The sequence below is a fragment of the Trachurus trachurus genome (genome assembly GCF_905171665.1).
Source record: "Trachurus trachurus genome assembly, chromosome: 1".
NCBI lineage: Eukaryota > Metazoa > Chordata > Actinopteri > Carangiformes > Carangidae > Trachurus > Trachurus trachurus.
In genome coordinates, this window is record NC_139891.1 from 12457472 (window position 1) to 12480021 (window position 22550).

The following is a 22550-nucleotide window of genomic DNA, read 5'->3' on the forward strand; positions in this document are numbered from 1 at the left end:
AAGGATGGACCTGGGCGGGAGGGGAGGGGTTGGTGGGGGGCGGGAGGGGGGCTGAACGACCGATGAGTCCGTTTTGAGGATTGAAGGCGAAACGTGGTGGTCAAAAGAGAAAAATGCAGATTAAATCCCGCGAGCGCTCCAATCAAACGCGCGAGACTGGTGGTTATGCAAAGCAGGAGTGACGTCAAATTCAAACACAAGCCCCAGCTAGGTCGTGTGGTGTGGTGGTGGTGTTGGTGTGGAGCGGTTTGGGGAGGGGTGGGGGTCCCAAACCTGCAGTCCTGGGGAGGTGCACAGCAGTTTAATATCATCATGGGAGGAGGAAGTGCTCAGATTAGGAAGACAAAATTAAACAAATAGCCTAGCCTACTTGAATACAAGTAAAAGTCCTGTAATCAAAATCCACTGCTTTTGATAGTCCCGTTATCAAGAATCAAAGTAGAAGCATGTGACCGATATCTGATTCTGACATTATCAGATTGGTAACACAATGATGCATCAGTGTGTTGGCTAGGCAGCATTTAGGCTACTGCTGCTAGTTAGGTAGTTTAGTCCAGTGGCTCCCAATCGGGGTCAGACCCCATTCACTGGGTCAGTTTATAGCACAAAATCATAAAAACTACTTTACAGGGTAAGGTCAAGACATTACTTTATTACTGAGAGAAATCCAACAGTTCCCACAAAGAGCAAGCAAGCACTTGGACAGGGAAGAGGAAAAACCTTCAGCAGAAATGGGCTCAGGGTTGGCAGCCATCTGCTTCAACTGGTTGGGTTTGAGAAAAGAAAGAAGTGGTGGGGGAGGAAAGAGGAGGAGAGATTTTCTACGAGAAAAGGATATAACTGGTAGTGGAAGTGTCTTAAAATGTATGGAGTCACTGTAGGCTATTCACTAAGAATAAGTAGGATCCTCAAAGTCAGTTGTCAAACAGGAAGCTTTCAATAAACAATTGCAGCCATGCTCAGCTACTACCATAAAACCACAAATTAAAGAGTAGGCTAACTGTCAAAATTAAAAAAGAAAAGGCTGATAGCTTGACCTTTAATCCCATAGGCTATATATGGGAAGCAACCATCCCAATAATTTCCCCCTGCCTATCTTTCCCTGCATCCCGTTTGTGAAACATTAGCCCGAGCTTGACCTCAGAGTAACCCTTGTTTCATTTCAATCTGCAGTCGACAAGATAAGAGGAATTGGTAACTGTTTCACTGGTTTCGAGATCCTGCAGTTATACAAGTTATAGCCTATTCAACCACAAACAAGCATTTTAAATGTCAAAGTAGACTTAGAAGGCAGTGGTCTTGTACACAGTGTGCTTTTACCATTTCTATAACATTGTTTTATTGCCCACTGCTGTGTTCTATCATTGTCAGGTCTTGTTTGTTGCTTCTCTTTTCATTACATGTAAAACAAGTCAAGGACTGTTTCACATGACTGTCAGTACAATAATTGTTTAGTTTTTCCAATTAGTTTCATTACTTCCCTCCCTCCAGTCTGACTGCAGGTCAAATATGTGATTCCCCTCTTCTCTTCCTCCTTCACATTGCACAAAGATTTTTCTGTTTCCTGGGGTTTGGATAGTTGGAAGCGTGCCTGAATAAAAGCTTTAACATCCACATTGCTCATTTTCTTCACTCATATTCTTGCACAGTGTCCATTTCCCGATGGTACAAACCCACAATGGCTGCAAGTTGAATGCTTTTTTCTTTTTCTTTTTTTCTTTTTTTTAAAAGTTGAGCTGCAGCTGCAGGCCCCACAATACAAATCAATGAAAAGAGAGAGGACATACAAAGACTATTGCAACTCACAGAGAGAGAGAAGAGAGTGAATGGGTTAAGACATCTGACATCAGCTGTTGTTTTCTCTAACAAAACTCAAAGAGGAGTGAACAGAGAGAACAGAAACATGTGAGAAAAGAAGTCTTGGACAAAAGTGAAGGGAGGAAAGAGGGCATACCAGAAATCATCAAACATGGATTAATCAGCGTGCCCATTCTCATTGTGGCTTGATGAGGGGTGAAACTGTGTGAGTCATGTCTCAGCTCTGCCTGTCTCCATCCACGCTCTTTACAGGACTCTGGCAGTGGTTTCATCAGCTGCCTGTCAGCCTTTCCAGTCGGCAAGAGGCCCTGCACCGGAGCGAGGGGGGAAAACCCCAAAATAAAGTGTCACTAATTCTTCAATTTAACTCAATCACTAAAAGCAGTTTTAAGGCTGGTACATTTGTAGCTTCTTCAAAATCAACGTGTTTTGACTGATTTCCACCAAATTATTTTATATAAATGCAAATCTGAATCCAAAAGCTGCACCTAAAACTCTTGCTGCAGGAAACCAGCTCTTGGGTGTGGATCCACCAGAAGTATGTCAGTAAACCATTTTAGCCTCCTTGTTTTATTTGAGTAACTGGGCACTAATGGCATCCATCATTATATCAATGAGCTGAAAAAGCTGGTAAATCTCCTCACATCCTGCCCATGCATCCATTTCAGATTGCTTCATAATGTTGTTACACAAGGGTGTGGCTCAGTACTGGGCTCTGGTAAAAAAAACAGAATTAGGATCATCTGATAATCTAAAGAGCTGTTATACACAGACTTGATTTCTTTTAAATCTCTTTCTTTAGTGTGGTCTGGTGGTCACCCATCTGCCCAAACATCTTGAAATGAAGACAGCTGCAAACACTGCCTGTAGTACAAAACCCACTCTGCAGGCCCCCACGCACAGACAAACACACCGACACACAAGCACAACCTCATGCAGGCAGCTGCAGATTCACTGTCTGAGTGAACAAGAGAGAAAAGAAACTGCTGCAGGCCTGTTTTTTTTCCCCCTTTGTTAATATAAAAGTTCCTCAAGTGCAAACAGCAAGTCACAATTGAAAACCTGGAGCACATTTCAATTCAAGCTGAGATCAAACTGGCATTAACAGAAGACCACATCTGACACCAGCACACAGAGCGTATAACTGATCAGCAGTCTCTAGGGCAAGAGTTCCCCTCTGGGCTTTCACTGTGCATCAACAGCATGATTAGAGTAGTTTGAAATATCCTCTCACCGTGTGAAAAGGACGATTCTCTCTAGGAAGATGAATGAAACATGTTGAGATGAATTAAACTATGAACTGTACCTTTGCTTCCCCTACACACACACACACACTCCCAACATGAACCATTGAGAGTAGTACATAATGCATGATGATATTAGGTTAAGTGGGTGGAAAGCAAGGATGTGCAACATCAGCTGCCAAGCCTCGCTTAGAGAGCTCAATAACCAGGAAATGAGTTCATCATATTGGACTGTTCTGAAGAGAGAGAGAAAAAAAATACAGATTTGTAATTTCCCTCCTCAGAGCTTTGTGCTGCAGCGCCTCGCCTTAGAAGAAAATGTAGGATATTCACAGCTTCTCTTAGACTATGTGCAAAACAAAACTAAAAATCATAACTTTTTTTTTCCAACTCCTTCATGTGTCTCATAGAAGTAGAAAAATATTGTTCTTCTCCTTTGGTGCTGTGATTCACGAGTCAGTGTCCACATACATGAGCTACTCACGCCCTCTTCTGGCAGTTCAAAGAAACTGCGTCTGAATAAAACATCTGTCGAGACTTCCACAAACCCTTTTGCAGATCAAAGATGATCTGGGGAGTTTTTAGGAGTTAATTGGCAACATATGATACCATATGTAAATTACTTCATGTTTACATTTTACAAATAGTGAATATTATTTGAAAAAAAACAAAAAAAAACAGGGTAGGCTACATTCAAGAGAGGTACTAGATAATATCTGCGTGTATGAAATATACATTTTTTTTTTTATGTGACAAAATATGAGACGAGAGAGAAAATACTGTCATCTTATATTCAACTGTCCTGTTTCTGCTAAAATGAAACATCAAATCTGCTTAACAAATAAATTATTTAACTTGTCCAGTCTGTGACACTCTGTTACGTCCCCTAGTAGGAACAGTAACCAGACAACCAATGAAGAGAGGGACAAGGAGTGAAGAACCAAACATTTTTTTTTAACTTTATTCACATTAAAACATTGAACAAACAAATAAACAAAGGTTTCTCCAGTGTGGATGGGGTAAGGAGGGCTGTGGGGGTCGTGCCAAAGAAATGAAATAAATAGAACTGACTACTAACAAAACAAAAGGCCTGGCTTACTTATCTAAAAAAAAAAAAAAAAAGATCCATACACCAACAACCCATAGTGACTATAACATGAGAAAATATAAAGGGTACCCAGTCTTACCTTGGCCAACCTTCCCCACAACAAACCTCTCAGCTTTAGGCCGAGTACAACTAAGACCATGCAGGTCAACAATAACAATTGTGCGGTTTATGATGTACAGGGACAGACAGAAATAAAGTTATTCAAGCATTGCCTAAAGATCTGGTCACTGGAGGACAGTTTTAGACAAAACAGAATAATGAAGACATGGCGAGACATTGTTTCAGCTCTACAAATATGTTTCTGACTCATTATATCTCCTCGTTATCTCCAAACCTGCTCAGTTTTATAAGGCAAATCAAGTTTTTTCTTTTAAGTCTAAACAAGCCAGATACAATTAGTTGACGTCCATCTGTGTTGTGAAGAGATGGAGAAAGGAGGCCATTTTTCTACCTTCTGAACTTTGGCATCATTACAGAAACATGCATATGGCTCTGGAGAGCAGCTTTCCTCCGTGTAGCTGACCACACTGAGTGCTTCATTACTGAGTGAGTGCATCTCGTCGTATTGATCTTTACTCAGATAAATGCAACATAATCTACAGCAATCAAAGCAGCAACAAAAAACAAAACAGAGATTCACATTTGAAGGCAATGTGATGCTCGTGTAGTTGAACCGCAGACAGAGAATCTTTGAAACTTCATACTGTAGGTGCAGCGAACAGATCAAGTCAGTTCACCACCTGAAACCACTTCCTGTTTGTGGTCCTGTTTTCTAGTATTATTTTAAAGGTCATCTCCCTGATTGTCTTAAAAAGTCAGACTACTAGAAAGTTGTTTCTGCTGTTTCAGAAAGGGTTTAGGTGATGAGTAGAAGACGGTGGATGTGTGTTGTGGGATGTATAAATGCCTCATTTTAAGAGCTCTGTCCTCAAGAGGTAACTGGATTTGAAATACTAAAATAAAAACAGTCAGCACCATGTTTGCACTTCCACAGTCCTTATCATGGCGGTTGTACCCACTTAGTATCTTGGCAACAGGTCCTATCCCTGGTTCAGTGTTGTGCATTATTAAATAGATACAAAATACTGATACTTAAATAGCAACAAGGCACAGAGAAATGTCTTTGCCTTAGTCATCCATGATGCTGCAGAGTCTTCCTCCTCAGACAGGGGACAGGTCCAGCCTTTGATCAGCCCTCAGTTTCTCCTTCATGGAGTCGAGGACAGTAGAGATAATGTGTCCTCTGTACAGAGTGCAGGTCCAGGTGATGGCAGTGACTCCTTCAGATGAGAGCTGAGCTTCGACCCAGACACAGTACAGTATGTTGGTACAGAGACACTGAGCATCAGGAGTGTGCAGTGTGTCCCTGTGGTCAGCAGAGGGGGCTGGTGAGACCAGCATCAGTTCACCAGCAAGACCATAAGTCCTGGTCCAAATCAAAGACGGGTGGCACTGATTCTGTCAGTCATGATATTTTATCTCATAATCACATTTTCTCGTTTAGAAACACATAGCCTATAGGTGTGGCATTTTTACTAAAATATACTTGAAACATGTTGACAAATTATGTTATAACAAGATATAAAAAAATGTTTGCATATGAAAACCTTGTTTTTGTTTTTTATTTTTCAATCAATCAATTTTATGTATATGGCACTTTACATACGTTTGAGTACAAAGTGCCTCACAGAGGATAAAAACAAAAAACCATGAACAACAAAGATAAAACCATGAAAACCCAAACCTCCCACCCCCACAAATATACACACAGAGATACACAAATACATACACACTCAAGCACATATATAGGCACACACACTCACGCACACACGCGCTGCTCCAAACAGAAGATTAGTGGTTATAACATTCGTTAGGCTTTTTGTGATGTGCAAAAGCTTTGTTTGTTTATATAAGTAGCCTATATACCGGTAATTCAGAACATTTTTATTGCAGTTTAGATTTATGTGCAGTAAACACTGTTTTAACGCTGTATTGTAAGCATTACATACAAACGTTTCCAATTACACATGATGAATAAGGATGAATTTGGGGAAATTTGTTCTTGAGGGAAGCTGCTGTAAAATAACAAATTTACAATTTCAAAAGTTTAATATCACAATATTTCATTTCAATATATTAAAAAACAAACAAACATATAGGCCTAATTGTAAATATTTTATATACAGCAACATTGTACTGCAAGATCTTCTTCAAACAGCTTCAGCTTCAAACATCCTCCAGATGAAGCGGCAACAGCAGCGTGGTTCCGGGTGGCATTTGTCTGTTCTCGCGACATTCCGCGAGATTCGACTTTCTTCTCGTCAAGCATGGCCGCGCTGTATGAGGGTTACACGTTGTGCGGACTTGTTCCAGCACAAAATGGATCAAATTCAGGCATTCAGGGTATCGAACAGGAGAGAGACAGCGACCACATCATCGTCACAGACTCAACTAGATCTGTCACACTGTACAAGGTGAGTTTTGGTGTTTGTTTTGGGCAGGCTCTCTTAAACTGGGCCAGGGGACCAGTGCGACCCGTGAAACTCGTGCTGGCATCACCGACTCTTTGCAGCAACACTGACAGAAACCGCGGACACGACAATGTATACTTTCTATAGCTTTAACAGCTCTTTGACTCCCTTTCCGTGAAAAGCGACAGCGAAGGGTCTTACGGGTTGAAGTAAAGTCATGCTAGGTTATAAAAACAAGCAGGGTGGGTTAGCTAACGTTAATGCTAGCTGTATCCACCGCACGGCATCCTGTTAAAAAACAACATGTAGCAGGCTCACCGCGGGTTTAGCTCGAGGCCAGCATGTCAGTGTCTTTTTACACAACTGGCTGCTCAATGACCTCATCTATTGATCTAATATGACAGGCTGTAGTGATCAGTTTGGGTTACAGGAGTAACTTAAGTTAAAGCTCCTACAAGCTTACACTGCTAAAGCCTTACGTTTACCATGGGAACTAGTCAGAGTTGGATGTATTCCAGGCCACGGTCAGATGTAGTGGATTTAATGTCATTGTCAGCATGTCTTACATCTATCACTGTAGTTGTAGGTATAATATGGTTGGTAACACATTATTAGAGAATGATTATTACTACAAATAAATATGATTAACTGGTCTTCTTTTACTTCTGTGGTCCTGGCAGGTGTCAGACCAGAAGCCTCTGGGCAACTGGACAGTCAAACAAGGTCAGAGTTTGACCTGTGCTGCAGTCTTCAACCCACAAACCAAGGAGTATGTGGCAGTCTCAGACAACAAGGTAAACTTTAGTAGGAGGAGAAGCCCACTGACTTGATGTCAGATTGCATGAAAAAAAAAGAAAAATATCAGCCAAGTTTGTTTTCTTATTACATAAGCAAGAAAGGCATGCCGCATGTGGTGTCATTACTAAGTTTATTGAAAAAGTAACGACTGAAAAGCTGCTTTTTCATTCAACATTTGCCGTGTTTGTGAGTTTACTAAATTTTTTTGCTGATTTTATTTCTCCATCAACTTGTTTACCAGATTTGCATGATGCTGTCCGTATTGTTATAGTGATTAGATTTTTTTTTTTGCCTTTTAGGTTATCAGAATTTGGAAGGAAGAAGACGTACTCTTGGATAAAGCCTTCAAAGCAACGGTAAGTCTGAGTGTGGATGTTCATGACTTCTTTAAGGAAACATGCACCAACTTGCTGCATGTTTCTCTTCACAGTCTACAGCACGTCCAGTCCATTTGAACATTTCCCTCACCTCAAATTAACTGGGATTACAGAAACATGAATATAATTTTCTTTCTTTCTTTCCACTGAGATGGTGCGTTCCATAAATGACTGTAGTTCTGCATTATTTAGACTTACTCCCATCTTTTAGAAACTCCCAGAGATGGGACCAAGTCACACATGTGTAAGTCTCAAGTCTTAACCTTCAAGTCTCAAGTAAGTCCCAAGTCATTTTTCTTTGGGCAAGTCAAGTCAAGTCCAAGTCAAGTCCTGCTTAGGTCAAGTCCAAGTCAAGTCACCTTATTGCAATTTCACCCGCAGAATCTGATCTAAATAAAGTGAAGACAATATATTAGAATAGAAAATCTATTATGTCTTATGTCTTAATGCATTAATGAGCCTCTTCATACCTGATCTGATCACAAAAGGTCAACTCCAACTACATCAATAGAATAGAATAGAAAATCTATTATATTCTATCATGACAACACCATTCTCAGCCTGCACTCATACCAAGTAGTTAGATATTAATTTGATATGTTATATTCTAAAGTCAAAGAATGTGTAAGCTACCATTGAAACATTCCTGGATGCTATGAGTGACAGGCAAACAGCTGTGTAGTCACTGCAGATTCTGCAGCAGTGAGAACGTGAGGCTGAAGGAGAGGAGATTAAAAAAAAAAAAAGGACACGTTAGCTCCTCGCTATGGTAACGCTGGTAACAGGTGACTGTTACCGTATGTCTATTGGTTACTGTGAGTCTGGCCCGTCTCTGAACAGCGGCGACGATGCGGCGTTAATGAAGCAGCGTCAGGCCGCTCACCGTCACTGAAACTCCGGATGACATCTCCGAAATAAAACACTGAGCTGCGAGCGTCATAGCACGCCATGGACGTATTATATTATAATAGATCCATGTAGCACGCCCGCTGCAGCGACCCTGACGGCCCCTTTGCTCCGTATCAAACCCCCCTCTCACTGTCTCTCCCCCTCCCTCTCTCTCTCCAGCGGTCCTTTCAAAATAAATGCATAAAAAGTCCGGGGGTAAAAAAAACAAAAAACACCGACTGAGCTGGTGCCGTGCCAGTGAGAAATTCAGCCGGCTGGTCATTCAAGTCATCATGTCTCAAGTCAAGTCCCGAGTCTTTAACCTCCAAGTCCGAGTCAAGTCGCAAGTCTTTTATTTTTTGTCAAGTCAAAATAGCAACTCGAGTCGACTCGAGTCCAAGTCACAGTGACTCGAGTCCCCATCTCTGGAAACTCCCTTAATCTGATGTTAAGTGCCCTCACTGATTGTTGATCAAGCTGATCACATTTTAATTCCTGCCTCCTGTGTGCCCCAGGTGTCATCAGAAGTCTGGAGGGTCCAGTGTGCACATGGAGGAGAGCCTGTGGTCTTGTTTCAGAGAGGAGCTGTGAGGTTGCTGGACTCTCTGCTCTCTGCTCCCCAGCAGCCTATAGAGGAGGTCCTGGCTCAAGAAGAGGCAATCAGGTCAGTACCACTACCTACCTGCCTCACACCCCCAGTGAAGCTCTTGTGTTGAGCAAACATCCCAATCTGCCTGTATTACTTTTAAGCATTTTACGTTTGTTATTATAAGACTATATCTTTGCTAGTGCTATGAATGACCTGCTGTTTCTGGCAGCGTGCTAATGAGTTTTCTTTTGTCTTTAGGTGGAGCACCAACGTAGTAGCAGAGACACAACAGTTTGTCATCTTCACAACTGAACAGGTAAAATAATTTAAATGAAAGATGATAATTCAGTCCTAGGGGTGTAACGGTACACAAAAGTCACGGTTCGGTACGTACCTCGGTTCAGGGGTCACGGTTCGGTACGGTTTCGGTACAACAGACACTAATTGAATGTAAAACTAAAATCTGTCTTGTGTTATAAAAGTTAAAAGAAAAAAGAATACAAAATAAAACAAGTGCATTAGGAGTGTTATAATGCCATTCATTAATTCTAGAGGAAAAAAAACGTGCACTTGACAACTGGCAACTATTATTCGAATTATTACATTATTATTATTAAAAAAATATTATTAAAAAAACAAAACAATAAACTGACAGCAATGTTGGTTTACACAGTTAAATAAGACTAGCAGTTACTTTGGTGATGTTTCTGGTCCTGTCTGTGTTCATAAAACATATTGGGCAGCTACACGCACATCCCCCAAAAAACTGAAGACTAGGTGCTGGACCACCAAGAAAGACACAGGTAAGGAAAAAAGGAGACCGCACACTAGTTAAAAGCTCCCGTGACAGTTTAATGTCACTCACACGTTTCGGGCGTCAGCCCTTCATCAGACAAAATGTGTCTGATTATATATAGTGTGCGGTCTCCTTTTCTCCTCACCTGTCTGTGTTCATGTCAAGAGGCTTAAAAGCTGCGGGATAAGTTGTTGCACACAACTTGTCTTTTTACTTGCACCAGTGATAACTAACCCTAACCCATATCGGGTTGAACATGCGCTACGTGTTTGATGCGTTTCTAGCGACGCAGCGCGCATCCGTGAAACATCGCCGATGGACTTTGTCCGGTGGACCAGTCGCGAGCATGGATGTATTATGGTCGCGAGCCGCCGCCGCCACCGCCGTTTGTTTCATTGAGAAGCCACAGTGACATGAATGAAGCCGACAGCTCTCCTCCTCTAACTTCACTCTCTCATCACTTCTCTTCTTCGTCTGCTATGACGGCTGCAGGCAGCTTCGAGGCTCATTACCGCCACCTGGATTCGAGTGAGGACTCGACTTTTTTTTTTTTTTTTTTAATATTCATTCAGACGTATTCGTCGTGTGACTGTGTGCACCGAACCGTGACCCCCGTACCGTGACGGCACGGGACGAATACATATACCGTTACACCCCTATTCAGTCCACCTAATAAATATAAGTATTGATTTGAACATGCATAAAGACATGCAAGTCAATAGCATGCTCATGATGCTGGATGGAAATGCATGTGTATGATGTGAGTTTTATGACCAATTTCTCACGAAACATTTTGTCTGTCCTAATGGCATGTCAGCGTAAACGATTCATTTTTAGTATTTCTCAAATGCCTGTTTGACTTGAGCAGCCTGTCGCTGTCTGTCCACAGAAAGGAGACCACTTCCTCTACCTACAGAGACTGAACCCAAACAGCCTACAGAGGTACCGGCTGGAGAGAGAAGAGCCTGGTCTCGCCCCGCTCAGCTTCTCCGTCTCCTACAAGGATAAACACATCCGCCTGCTTTATCTCTGTAAGCCTGCATTTCCTGTGAAAATATTTTTAGTGTTGCTAGCACAGGGTGTTTTCATGGCCTCTGGAGTGGGTGACACCATTTTCCTGTAGAAATAACAACAACCTTTAATTGCTTGGCACTGCAGGCCGGCGGGTGGATATTGTTTCCACACTGGTGCTGCCAATGGAGCTTGCACTAGGCAGACTGTGCATCTCAGCATCACTGCATGTGAAAAGTGAATGATCCCGGTTTAGTTTAGTTTAGTTTATTAGTTTATTATGTCGAAGACAATCCCAAGTAATCAACTCCATCAATAACAGTAAAAAGGGCAGCTTTAGCCAACATGGCTAATATCCTGCTGTAGTCCCCGGCCAGATGACAATAGGCACCCTAAAAAGCAAAACAAAAAACAAAAAGCAATATATTTGATTAAAAGAGAGCGTTAGGACAGCTAGGAGACAGATAAATCAATGAAGATAGGAGAGAACAGTGAAACATCAGTACAATCATGCAGAGACAACACATAATCAAAACATACAGAAGCAGCACATAAAACATAATCACACATCAGCACATACAATCACATTCAGGAGTGCAGACAGACATCACGTACTGTATAGACAGGCAGTATCCATGATCGTGACGCAAATAACACAGCCATATGTTAGTGTGTGCAAGTGTAATTGTTAGTGAGCCATGTTTTTAACTTGGCTGTGAAAGTGGAGTATGTATGTGTATCTTTGATATGGGTGGGAAGTGAGTTCCAATTATGTATTGGTTCTGTAGACGTAGGCATGCTAATAGCTCCTGCAGCCTTAGCGGTCAGCTGTACATTTCAGTTAAAATAAATCTGTATTGTGGTGTTGCTCACACAGAGTTACTTTAGTGCACTCAACCACCCCTCTGATTCATGTAGAGTATTATAGGATTAATTCAGTCATGCGCACAGTAATTCATGTGTGAATCTTCATTCACTTACAGCTGTGTGGAACATTTTTGCCCCCGGTATTTACCTTGTTGTACGTGTTATGAATAAACATACAAATTCCTAACGTTTTATAACGTTACATGCAAGATTAGTAGGAATGTCTTTCTGAACCCCCTCTAGTCTCCTCCCTCAATAATCCCTTTCACCCCTTTTTTCTGCCTCGTCCTCATCCCACCACCCAGACCCTAACGGTCACGTGTACCAGAGTGTGGTATCCGTGCGCGGCCTGGGGACCGACGAGGGGGCTCAGGCTCTTCCACTTCCCCGTAGCCTGCTGCTGTCTCTTCCCGTCGGTGATGGGCTGCTGGAGGCAGCATCGGCCCTGGTCCTGGATGAAGCCCACGTCGCTGTGGTGGGAGTTCCACATCCCTCAGCTGGAGCTGGTAAAGGTGAGTGGAGTGGGTTTGCTCTGCCTACGATAAAGACAGCACATGCCCCACTCAGACATGTCTGTTTGTTTATGGAGTTTCTCAGATGTAATCAGGCTGAGTGTCTGGATGATTGAATAGATGATAGAATGATTAATGACCTCTGTCTGGGACACACAATGGGTATTTCAGTGAAACGTCAGTCAACAAGCACAACATCAGAGAAGTCTCCCAAAACCACGGTTGATTTTGAAAATGAATTTCTAGGTTTAATTTATGATGAATGAAAACAAGTCTCACACTTCACGTCTAGTCCTCAAGAATGAAGTTATGTGGCTCCAGTTTCTAATGTAAGTGTTGGTTTGTTCCTGAACGGCTCCTCCTTTGTTTTTTCAGACTTTCTCTGTATCTGGAATACAAACTTCCAGACACTTCAGGCAGGAAAAGAGATGGCGGGTAAAATCTATGGGCAGGTAAGGATTGTTTTTGATCCAAGATACTGCAGTTGTTTTCTAATGTTTCTGCACACAGCTGATGTGTTCATGAGTTTCTGTCGCTAAGGTTAGAAGTTTGCATGAAGCATCAACTCAGTTTTCACTTCATCATTGTTGCTACTGCCGGCCAAGGGTTCCCTGTCCTTCCAGCTGCTGGGTGCTGATGGAGGACTGTATGACTTTGGTAGAGCATCATGCCTGCTTCACTGTGACAGGGTTCACCGTCCCTCCTCACAACTACATGGCAGTTTACAGTTTTTTTGTTTTTTTGTTTTTTGTTTTTTCAGTTTACAATCTTGAAATGGAAACATGAATAGACAACCTGGGCCGTCTGCATGATCTCTATTATGTTCACTTGCACCATTAATTCCAATTTGTTTTTCTTTTCTCTTTATTTAGCTATGGTGTTATTCCAACAAGTTATTCATTCCACATGGGAAAACCTTCTCTGTTATACCATTTGTTTGCCCCAAATCTTCCCTGGCCTCTGCACTGGGGAAACTAAAGCAGGCCAAGACCGAAGGTGAGCTCAAACAATTTTATAATACCAGGACTGTGATTTAAGAAAATTTAGCATCTGCCAAAAGTAAACGAGATCATGGATCACACGCACGTAACCTTTAAAGCTGTATGCCTATATAGTAATTAATATAGCAGCAATACATTGTAAAACACATGTTGGTCCATGTGATCAGTTGTTCTCAGCAGCACTGATAGTCTGTGTTGGGAAAAGTCTGTTTTCCCTCATACATTGTGTTTTCTAATTACCACAGAGTCCAAATCTCCAGCTTGTGTACCATCCTGGAATAACCTTCTGCACGGAGAGAAAGCTCAGCCCTCCAGAACTGTGGAGACCAGGAAGACTGTATGTTGCATAACTGCTTTCAAATGACTTTTCAAGGCAAAACATAATGACTTAGATGCAGCAAGGCCAGATTTCTTTCTTTCTTTTGCTGTATGAGTTGCATCACCTTCTACACTCTTGCTATGAAAACTTTGTATTTTCCCAGGCTTACAGCACATATAAAAAAAAAAGAACTGAGTTCATTAAACTAATTGGCACGACCTTCAAGGGAGATACAGTAGTGGTGCATTATTCACAAAATGTTTAAAGTTGAGTAACTTGGCAAAAGAAACTGTAGTACAGGGCTAATGTATTGTTTAGGGTTGGGGTAATTATTACTTTTTTTGTTACTGGCATTTTGTCTGTAATGGCAACACAAATGAATTTGACTCTTCTTTGCTTCCAGAGAACAAACCGTAAGACCCAGTCAGCACCTTGTCTAACAACTGACCAGGTTCTGGCACTCGTCAAGGTAAAACTGAGACTTTCCTTGGCTCTCTATGATAAAACTCTGAAGCTGGACATGTCCACATAACAAGGTTAACAAATAATTTGTTTTGTACGTTTTTGTATAATTTGTAAATATTACATTTTCCCGGTGTAGACAGCACCACTAGAGGATGTCCAGAAAGAAGTGGAGGGGCTTCTTTCTCGATCAGACACCCAGGACCTACAGCCCTGTGTAGGACAGCTAGTATCAACCCTAGTGTCCCGAAGTCTGGCTGATCCAGCCTTCTACACCCCGAGCACCCTGGCCCAACTTGTGCACACTCAGTGCCTCTGCCACAGGTCAGTAAGACAAGAAGTTACCTACTGTATTTAAGCACCCTTTATTCCACACAATGTATTTATGTACATTAATGCTCTTGTAAACCCCAGACCCTGCATTGTAATGAAAGTAATTGCATTGGTTTTCATGACAGGTAGAGTGATGTGGTGAAGATGAATTAAATTACCCAAACCACACTGATTAGAAGAGTACATCAGCCATTATTATTTCTGTTAAATGTGACCGTTTACCATCTTGATCCTCTGCAGCATGTGTCCTGACCTGGTGCTGTTGGCCCTGGAGAGGAAGGATTACTACCTGTGTCAGCTCTGCCTGCAGTTCTTCCCTGACATCCCTGAAGCTGTAACCTGTGCCTGTCTCAAGGCCTTCATCAGGTAAAAATCAAAACTTAATAAATGATATTAATAATAATAATAATAACTTTATTTATATAGCGCTTTGCTTTTCAAAAACAAGTTACAAGGTGCTGTACAACAGAAATAAAACATATCAAATGCAACTGCCTGTAATAAAAAAAAACATAAAACCACCAAGAGAAATAAAATAAAAGTTTAAAATCACCCATGCTCAACAAAATAATCATACAACAACAATAAAACAAATTAAGAGAAGGTCAATCGATACGAGATTTAAAAGAAGCCACTAAGATATTAAATTATGGTTTTGACAACACAACTCCTTCAGTTGATGTCTCTGTCCCTTTGCTGCAACCACCGGGTGGCACTAAAGTAAAACATTGTTTTAAATTCTGCCATCAAAAGGTGGTGTCAATGTTTGATAAAACATCCTGCATATTATGTAATAAAAGTGGCTTAACGCTGTCATTATCTGAGTATGAGGTGACCTGTAACATACGATGGTAAAATAACAGTGTGCTGTCCTGCTGGCTTCACCTTGCAGTATGCCAGATGTTGATGCAGAGAAAGCCAGCCTGGAGCCCGACAGCGTCTCCTTCATGGAGACCCTAATCTCCATGGAGCGTGGCCCGGTACAGAACGGTTTCAGCCCGACCCTCTTTGACGAGGACCGGCCGGACGCTCTCGGCGGTGGTGGTGCAGACGACAAGACGGAAAACACAGAGAACTCCTTAACTCCACCAGAACAGATGTGTCCAGTGGGATTACACAAGGCGGTTCTACTGTATCCTCCCATTGCACTGGCACTCAAACGCAACATTTCACCATTGTGTCTATCAGGCAGCTGTTCACATTCAGCTGAAAGTTTGTGTGTTACTCAATAGCTTAAATTAGACAGAATGAGAAGTTTTGATATGTGTGATCTTAACTCAAGCTCCAAAGAAATGAGATCCTGCAGACGGCGTACAGCGACACCTTCATCCTCCCACACCTAAAAGATCTCTCCTCCCAGCATGTTGTCGTAAGTAACAGATAGTTTGTCTTGTTGAGATTGTGTGTGAGCTTTAGGTACCATTTGTAGTCCCTTAGGCCTCAGTCTTTATGCAGTATTTCTGACTGTTTTATCATTTTTATTCACAATTCAAAACTTAGACTTAGCAGATATATTTAATTTCATGTTACACAACTTATTTTCTGTTCTTTAAAGATTCTTGGTCAGCTATACACCCGTGTTCTTTGTCTTTCTCATCCAATCAGCTTTTCCTCAAGTACCTGCAGTTCCTTTACCTAAAATATTACCAAGAAGCTTTCCCACAGAAGCATGGATTGAGATCACCAAGTCTGACTCAGGTAGGTGTCAGTGTCGAACTAGATAATTAACGAGTCCACACTTGACATTTCAGTGCAGGAAGTGTCTTTGCCAACAGGACACATTGTGACAGATGTGGAGGCAGAAAAAAAACCATGCACTCACTTTACTGGTAGATCTTTTATTATAAACAATACACAAGTCAATATCAAGATATGAGGGTTATACTGATATAGATTTTAAGAAATACAGCCAATGGATTGGAGACAGAAAATATTTAAGTGCCAAGTATGGGCATATTTGGCAAAATCCCATCATTATGATCTGAATTTAGAAATTACTCTTTTACTTTTTTTAGAAGTCATTTCTAAGTTTAGAGTTAAGTGTTTTTTTAACTAAAAAAAAAAAAAGAATAATCAAAGATCTAACAAACATGTAAATGTGCTACTGTCATTGTATTACACTGGACTTTATTAAAGTCTCAGCAGTGGAATACATTTTCAATGAATTGTCTACAAAATAGCCCACCTAACGAGTCTAACACTGTTTTTCTTTGTGTTTGATTGTAGATCATGGATTGGGTATGCTTGGTGCTGGATGCCCATTTCACAGTGCTAGTGATGACTCCAGACGCCAAAGGCTTGCTGCTGAACCTCCACAGCTTTGTTAAGTCTCAGGTAACAGTCTCTCCATTGTCTGCTCTGTAAATGGCTGCATGTTGGTTTGATAATATTCATTCTGTGCAGCTCGTGTTACTGTAGTTGTGTAGACACTGGGTTTATAAAGACTAAATCAGTACTGCAGTTTTATCAGGGGGAAAAAGTCACATGTAAAAAGTTATCCGAGAAAGAGTTTAAAACAATTTGTCTTCTTGTGCCCTCAGGTGAGGCTGGTTTCTGAGCTTGGAAAGATCGAGGGCAGCCTCGAAGAGCTCAATAAGATGAAAAAGAAGACGGACGTCGGACAGTACTCCATTGAAGTCATTGAGCTCTTTTAGACTGTGTACAGAATACTTTTAATAAACCTTTGAGCATAATGTCTCCTCCCATCGTTTCACCTTGAGTGGTTTCACGGTTGTTAACATGCCTGGACTGGTATTAGAGGGCTTTTTTTGCACAGCCATCAGAATTCAAGTTGCATGAGTCTTACTGTTTGGAGTTAAATTAACTTGTCAATGCATTTGAAATGAACTGTTTTAAAACTTGTTTCAGCCAATGGAAATTTGGCCACTTAAATAACATGAATTGCATGATTAATCTAAACTCTGCTCATGTGTCATCCTGGTTAATAAGGAGTTGGTAAGATCTGTGTAATAGCAACCTAATAGGGCAGAGTCGTCATGGTTTTTAACATTCTTAATGAGACACGGCATTTGAACACTTGGCTGTGAGAGTAAACCGTTGTATTTTTGTATTTGTCCCAACACAGCTGAATATTTGTGAATCTGTCAGCTGTGACTCTACTGGATTTTCTACAGGAAAGTCTTTTTGTTGAATACAGTTATATAACAATGGAAACTGTTAATCCATGTGTGACTTTTATTTTTATTAAAAAGATCAATGTCATATACAAACGCACAATTTGTGGGATGAATTGAATTAAGTGTTATTATTTCTGTTAGTTTATAATCTGTTAAATCATTTGTATTAAAATTTTGAGTGCTTCTGTAGTAGTGATGTAAGTATTGTTAGATCCTTGTCCAAAAGGCTTTTTGCATTGATGTAATGCACCTAACATTTAGAGCAACCACTGTGGTCCTTGGATTCCTCATCTCCTCCCACTTTACATACACACTATGACCACTACACTGAATTCGTAATGAAGACAGCAGTATGAGGGAACATTAATCCAAGTCCTCAACGGGTCCTGTAGAAATACAATGTCAGTTTCAAAGTTTATCAGCTCACAAATGACACTGTATCATTTACATTCTTTGTCGTAATAAAGCTAGACTTGTAGTCAAGAGGAGACCAAGACCAGTATCACCAAGTCAAGACTAGGACCAAAAAACAACTAGTATACCATATTTTGCTATTCCGCATGAGTTGTAGAACGACTACCACGACGAGTGCCCCTGCCAACGCGTCTGTGTCACAAAATACCACTTGAAGGGGGCGAATAAATAATGATATCCAAAAAAGCATTCCTGCCTGGATATTGTAGGCTACAAATCCCTTCGAGACCGTTCTGCCAGTCCGAGACAGCGAGACCGAGAGACCCGAGACCGAGGCCAAACACTGTCGAGACCGAGACAAGACCAAGACCACAAAAACTGGTCTTGAGACCAAGACCGGTCTCGTAGCTTAAAGACAGTGTTTTCAATCAGTAATAAACTAGTAATAGCTTATTACTAGTTTATTACTATGTTATTACTAGTTTATTACTGATTGACAACACTGTTTTTGATCCAAAAAGAATGCGTTGTCGGCAGGATTCGAACCTGCGCGGGGAGACCCCAATGGATTTCTAGTCCATCGCCTTAACCACTCGGCCACGACAACTATACAAAATATATTCTTACTGTATTTCAATAAATCTGTATACAAACGGGTCCGATTCCACTACGTAATCTTTCAGCGATATTTGCGAAAAACGTAGGTTTATCTCCCGTTTCGAGCCTCGAGCTACATGCTGCTGTGTTTACCATGTCTGTAGCTCAGGGCACGACCACACTATGAGAGGAAGGAAGCACAATCTGACACGAAATAATGAATATGAGTAAATTCAAACTAACTTCAGACAGACCCCGAGTGGAGAGTGTCTCGGGTCACCGGCCACGGTGCTGCACCTGCACGGCAGTAGGTTTAGATGCTACTTTTGGCCGCGTTGTTACACATGAATAGCGCACGTTTTTATTCCAGCTCGGTTATCACCGCACTGACTGAACTATCTAAAAATTGAGCCAAGTTTTCTTCGTAATGATTCATAAAGAAGCTGTGCAAAATGTATTTGGCGAATAAATTAATTTAAGTAGTGTTTTACACATTCGCGCCATTTTAAACCTTATAATATACTTTTTACGCCGACTTGTTCAGGATCACAGTGGCTCGGTGTAGTCGGACGTATGCTGCTTATCTTCTCGCCCGCTTTACAGTGACGATGATGGCGACGGGGCCGACACGAAGGAAGGTGCTTCACATACGGTCGATGCACCTGTGATTGAAACCACCCAGCAGGACCGGCTAGCACTGATAAAATACTACTAGTGGACGGCGATTGCACGTATATGTAATTTTATGAACTAGCACGGCAATTGCGTCTATTGTGGAATAGTGAGTCACGTGACCTCGCATCTACTCTGGCCTGTTAACTGTAAAGTTAGAGGAAATACAACACATCCGGCTCTGTTACTGGGGATTTGTTAAAACTAAAAACGTTCAAAATGCGTTTTTTGTGGTGTTCAAACTGCCAAGATGAAAATAAATATTTAATATAGACGGGCGTGGTAATGGGGTTTTGTTGAGTGCGTCAGGGGATTTATTATTGTTTTCTCAATGTCAGTGTTTGCTTTGCTTTTACTTTGAAGGATATCCGCCGTACTTCCGGTACAACCGCTATGTGTGCGCAGCTTGACGCAGCTCTGGGGCCTGCTGTGTTTTCAACGGAGGGAGAGCCGAGAAGAAAAATGGCGTCTGCAGGCGACCCAGAGCGGGACACCGGCCATTCAGTTTGAGCTTTCCGCCCTGAAATTGAGACCGGGGCTTGGTGGGGGACCACCGGGAACCGTCACCAGATCCGTTGTTTTCCTTCTACCCCGTTTTTCTCCGGTGTGTGTGCCTTATCCCAGCACCGAGATTGAAGCGGAACAGAAGAGACTCTCTCCTACAATGAGGGGGAGAAGAGGAAGGCCGCCCAAACAAGCGGCCGTGATGCGGGAGGGCTCGCCGGGGCCAGTCCGCGGCTCCCGGGGCAGCCGGAGCAGAGGGATGCGCGGCCGGGGCAGAGGCAGGGGCCGGGGCCGGGGGCGCGGAGGGAGCGGCGGGGTCTGCGGCACCAGCTCAACGGAGGTGGAGACGGAGATCTCCGGCCGAGACAACTTTCATTCGTCCCGGGGCCGCAGGAAAGTTGGAGGCTCCATCACGGCGGCGGCGGCGGCCGCGGCGTCGCGGGGCAGAGGAGGCAGAGGCAGAGGCAGGGGGTCGAGAGGCGGCCGCGGCGGCAGAGGCGGAGTGAGGCGGCCTCAGACCAAGGTGGTCTACGACGACAACAGCGACGAGGAGGAGGATAATTTAAGCTACAGGTCAGAAGAAGATGAACTCCTGAACGACAACCCTTCGTCGGATCTTGAAGAAGAGGAGGCCTTGGGAAACGACTCTGACTATCTGGAGGAGCTACCATATGATGATGATGATGCCAGCTACTGCACCGAGAGTAGTTTTAGGAGCCACAGCACGCTCGGTAGCACCCCAGGTACGATGCTTTGCAAGTGCGCGCACTTTAGCCAAGCATGTTTGCATTACTTAAAGTGTGCATTTTATTTTTAGCTCAGTACAGAAACCAAGCCGCATTGTTCAAAATGGAGCTTGCACTCAGAAACAGGCCTTTGTTTACCGTGTGCTCTGCTGGCCGCTGGCTGGCAGATCCGCTGCACGCTTCAACCGGCTCTCATGCTTTTAATTTTTGTCGAATCAGCACATTTTTTGTTGTCATTTTATAATGAATAATGAGTGTTTTTCCACCGGACTTTTTTTTTTTTTTTTCCCCACATGCACCGTATTTTTTGACGTGTTCTCGCGCACACCGGGAGGGAAGATGTAGGGACAGCGTTTGCTACTTTCCATTCATTTCATTCATTCATTCAGTATTTCTACTTATAGACTATATTAAAAAAAAAAAACAGAGTAAGTCTACTTTCTATTATGTAAACTACGCTCCATCAAAACAGGTCGTTTTATAAACATTGTTTCTCCTTGGTCTCAGTTTGACAGTTCACAGTGACTCCAAAGCTGGGGTACCCAATTAAGGTGTATATAAATAATAATTGTTTGTTTTTTGTTTGTTTGTTTTTGTTTTTTTGGGGGGGCGGGGGGGACTCAAAACATTTAAATGTGAATTTTCCAGCTGGATTCCAGCAGACATATTTCAGTTACATAATGCTGCTAAATGAGTTTGGCAGGCCTTTGTTTTGAAGAGAGGCGCTCTTTTTTTGCACTTGTTGCGAACATCTCATTACGATATAACGCGGTGCACCGTTACCATAGTAACCACTGGGATGTTTATCAGGTGAGCAGCTGAGAGCCACCACATCCCAGGACATGAACAGTCATTATCATAATATTGTGTCTGAAAAAAAAAAAAAAAAATCAATTGACACGTCCTGTTATGTAAAGTAATGCACTGGGAGCGGTTTGCAGGCTGATGGATAGGTTTAGAAAATATGACTCAGGGTATTTTTGTGCCTTCATAAATCTACATTTTCCGTGAAACAACAACTTTCTCTTTAAAAAAAACTTTAACACTACGCTTTTCTCTTGATATATTTGACCTGTCTGGATTTATTGCAGTTCAGATACCTCTCAACTTTAAATGTCCAGGTCCTCTGGTGAGGAGGGTAGGATTAGTGCATTCAGATAGGTGCAGACAGACATTATGCTGCTTTCACCGTCACGGGCAATTAGGTACATACACCAGACAGCCCTAACATTAAAACAGGTGACAGGTTTTAATGTTGTGGCTCATTAATTAACCATTCCTAACTTGATTTGAAACTTAATTTGCAGTTTTAATTATTTTCCACGGCTTTATGGCTTGACCCAGTCAGATGAATCACAACATTATAACCAGTCACCTGTATTAATGTGTTAATTGTTGACTGGTGTATATCCATGCTGTTTTCCAAATGTACCCACCACCGTCATCTCCTGGTTGACCTGTCCATACCATACTGCTGTCACAGCTCAATCGCCGACCTTCACCATTCATGATATAGCCATTCATGTTGCTGTGGTCACATCACTCATGCTTTGTTTACGCATCACTTCTAAAACCACTGAATCATGATACTATCAGCCGTAAGTGCAGTGTTTACAGGGAAGGTGCAGCATCAAAGACGCTGCGGATGCGGTGGTGTAAGATCATACCGTTTGTTTATTTGGTCTACTTGTGAAAAGATAATGCAGGTTGGATGACCTGGAATGCCACCCACCCCCTCCTCAAATCAACCACAAATACAGGCTTATTCTTATTCATTTAATATAGCTATTACATTTGAAGTTATTTCATCCCATCTGGATGCGAACAGGAGTTGAGGCTTTGAGCTCCTAAGGTACGGTGGCGGCTCTCTGGCTTATCTCTCTTTA

General features: G+C 42.1%; 2 protein-coding genes across 2 annotated transcripts in view; both read left to right on the top strand.

The window, feature by feature from the left end:
• The first annotated feature begins 6486 nt into the window (after window positions 1-6486).
• On the top strand, window positions 6487-17823 carry nol11 (nucleolar protein 11). Its single transcript, XM_083984055.1, has 18 exons — window positions 6487-6644; window positions 7322-7435; window positions 7739-7795; window positions 9220-9368; window positions 9552-9609; window positions 10979-11120; window positions 12273-12479; window positions 12855-12931; window positions 13352-13475; window positions 13726-13817; window positions 14203-14268; window positions 14401-14585; window positions 14835-14960; window positions 15487-15726; window positions 15885-15963; window positions 16200-16292; window positions 16821-16928; window positions 17135-17823. Exons 1-18 carry the CDS (start codon window positions 6498-6500, stop codon window positions 17246-17248), a joined length of 2178 nt encoding a protein of 725 aa, XP_083840181.1. The 5' UTR covers window positions 6487-6497; the 3' UTR covers window positions 17249-17823.
• Window positions 17824-19783: 1960 nt separating this feature from the next.
• The window catches only part of LOC311004928 (nucleosome-remodeling factor subunit BPTF-like), a 43625-nt gene continuing 40858 nt past the window's right edge, over window positions 19784-22550 (top strand). Inside the window, 2 exon segments of the mRNA XM_083997154.1 lie at window positions 19784-19815; window positions 19817-20661. Of these exon segments, the coding sequence (XP_083853280.1) occupies window positions 19808-19815; window positions 19817-20661 (853 nt within the window). The 5' untranslated portion in view covers window positions 19784-19807.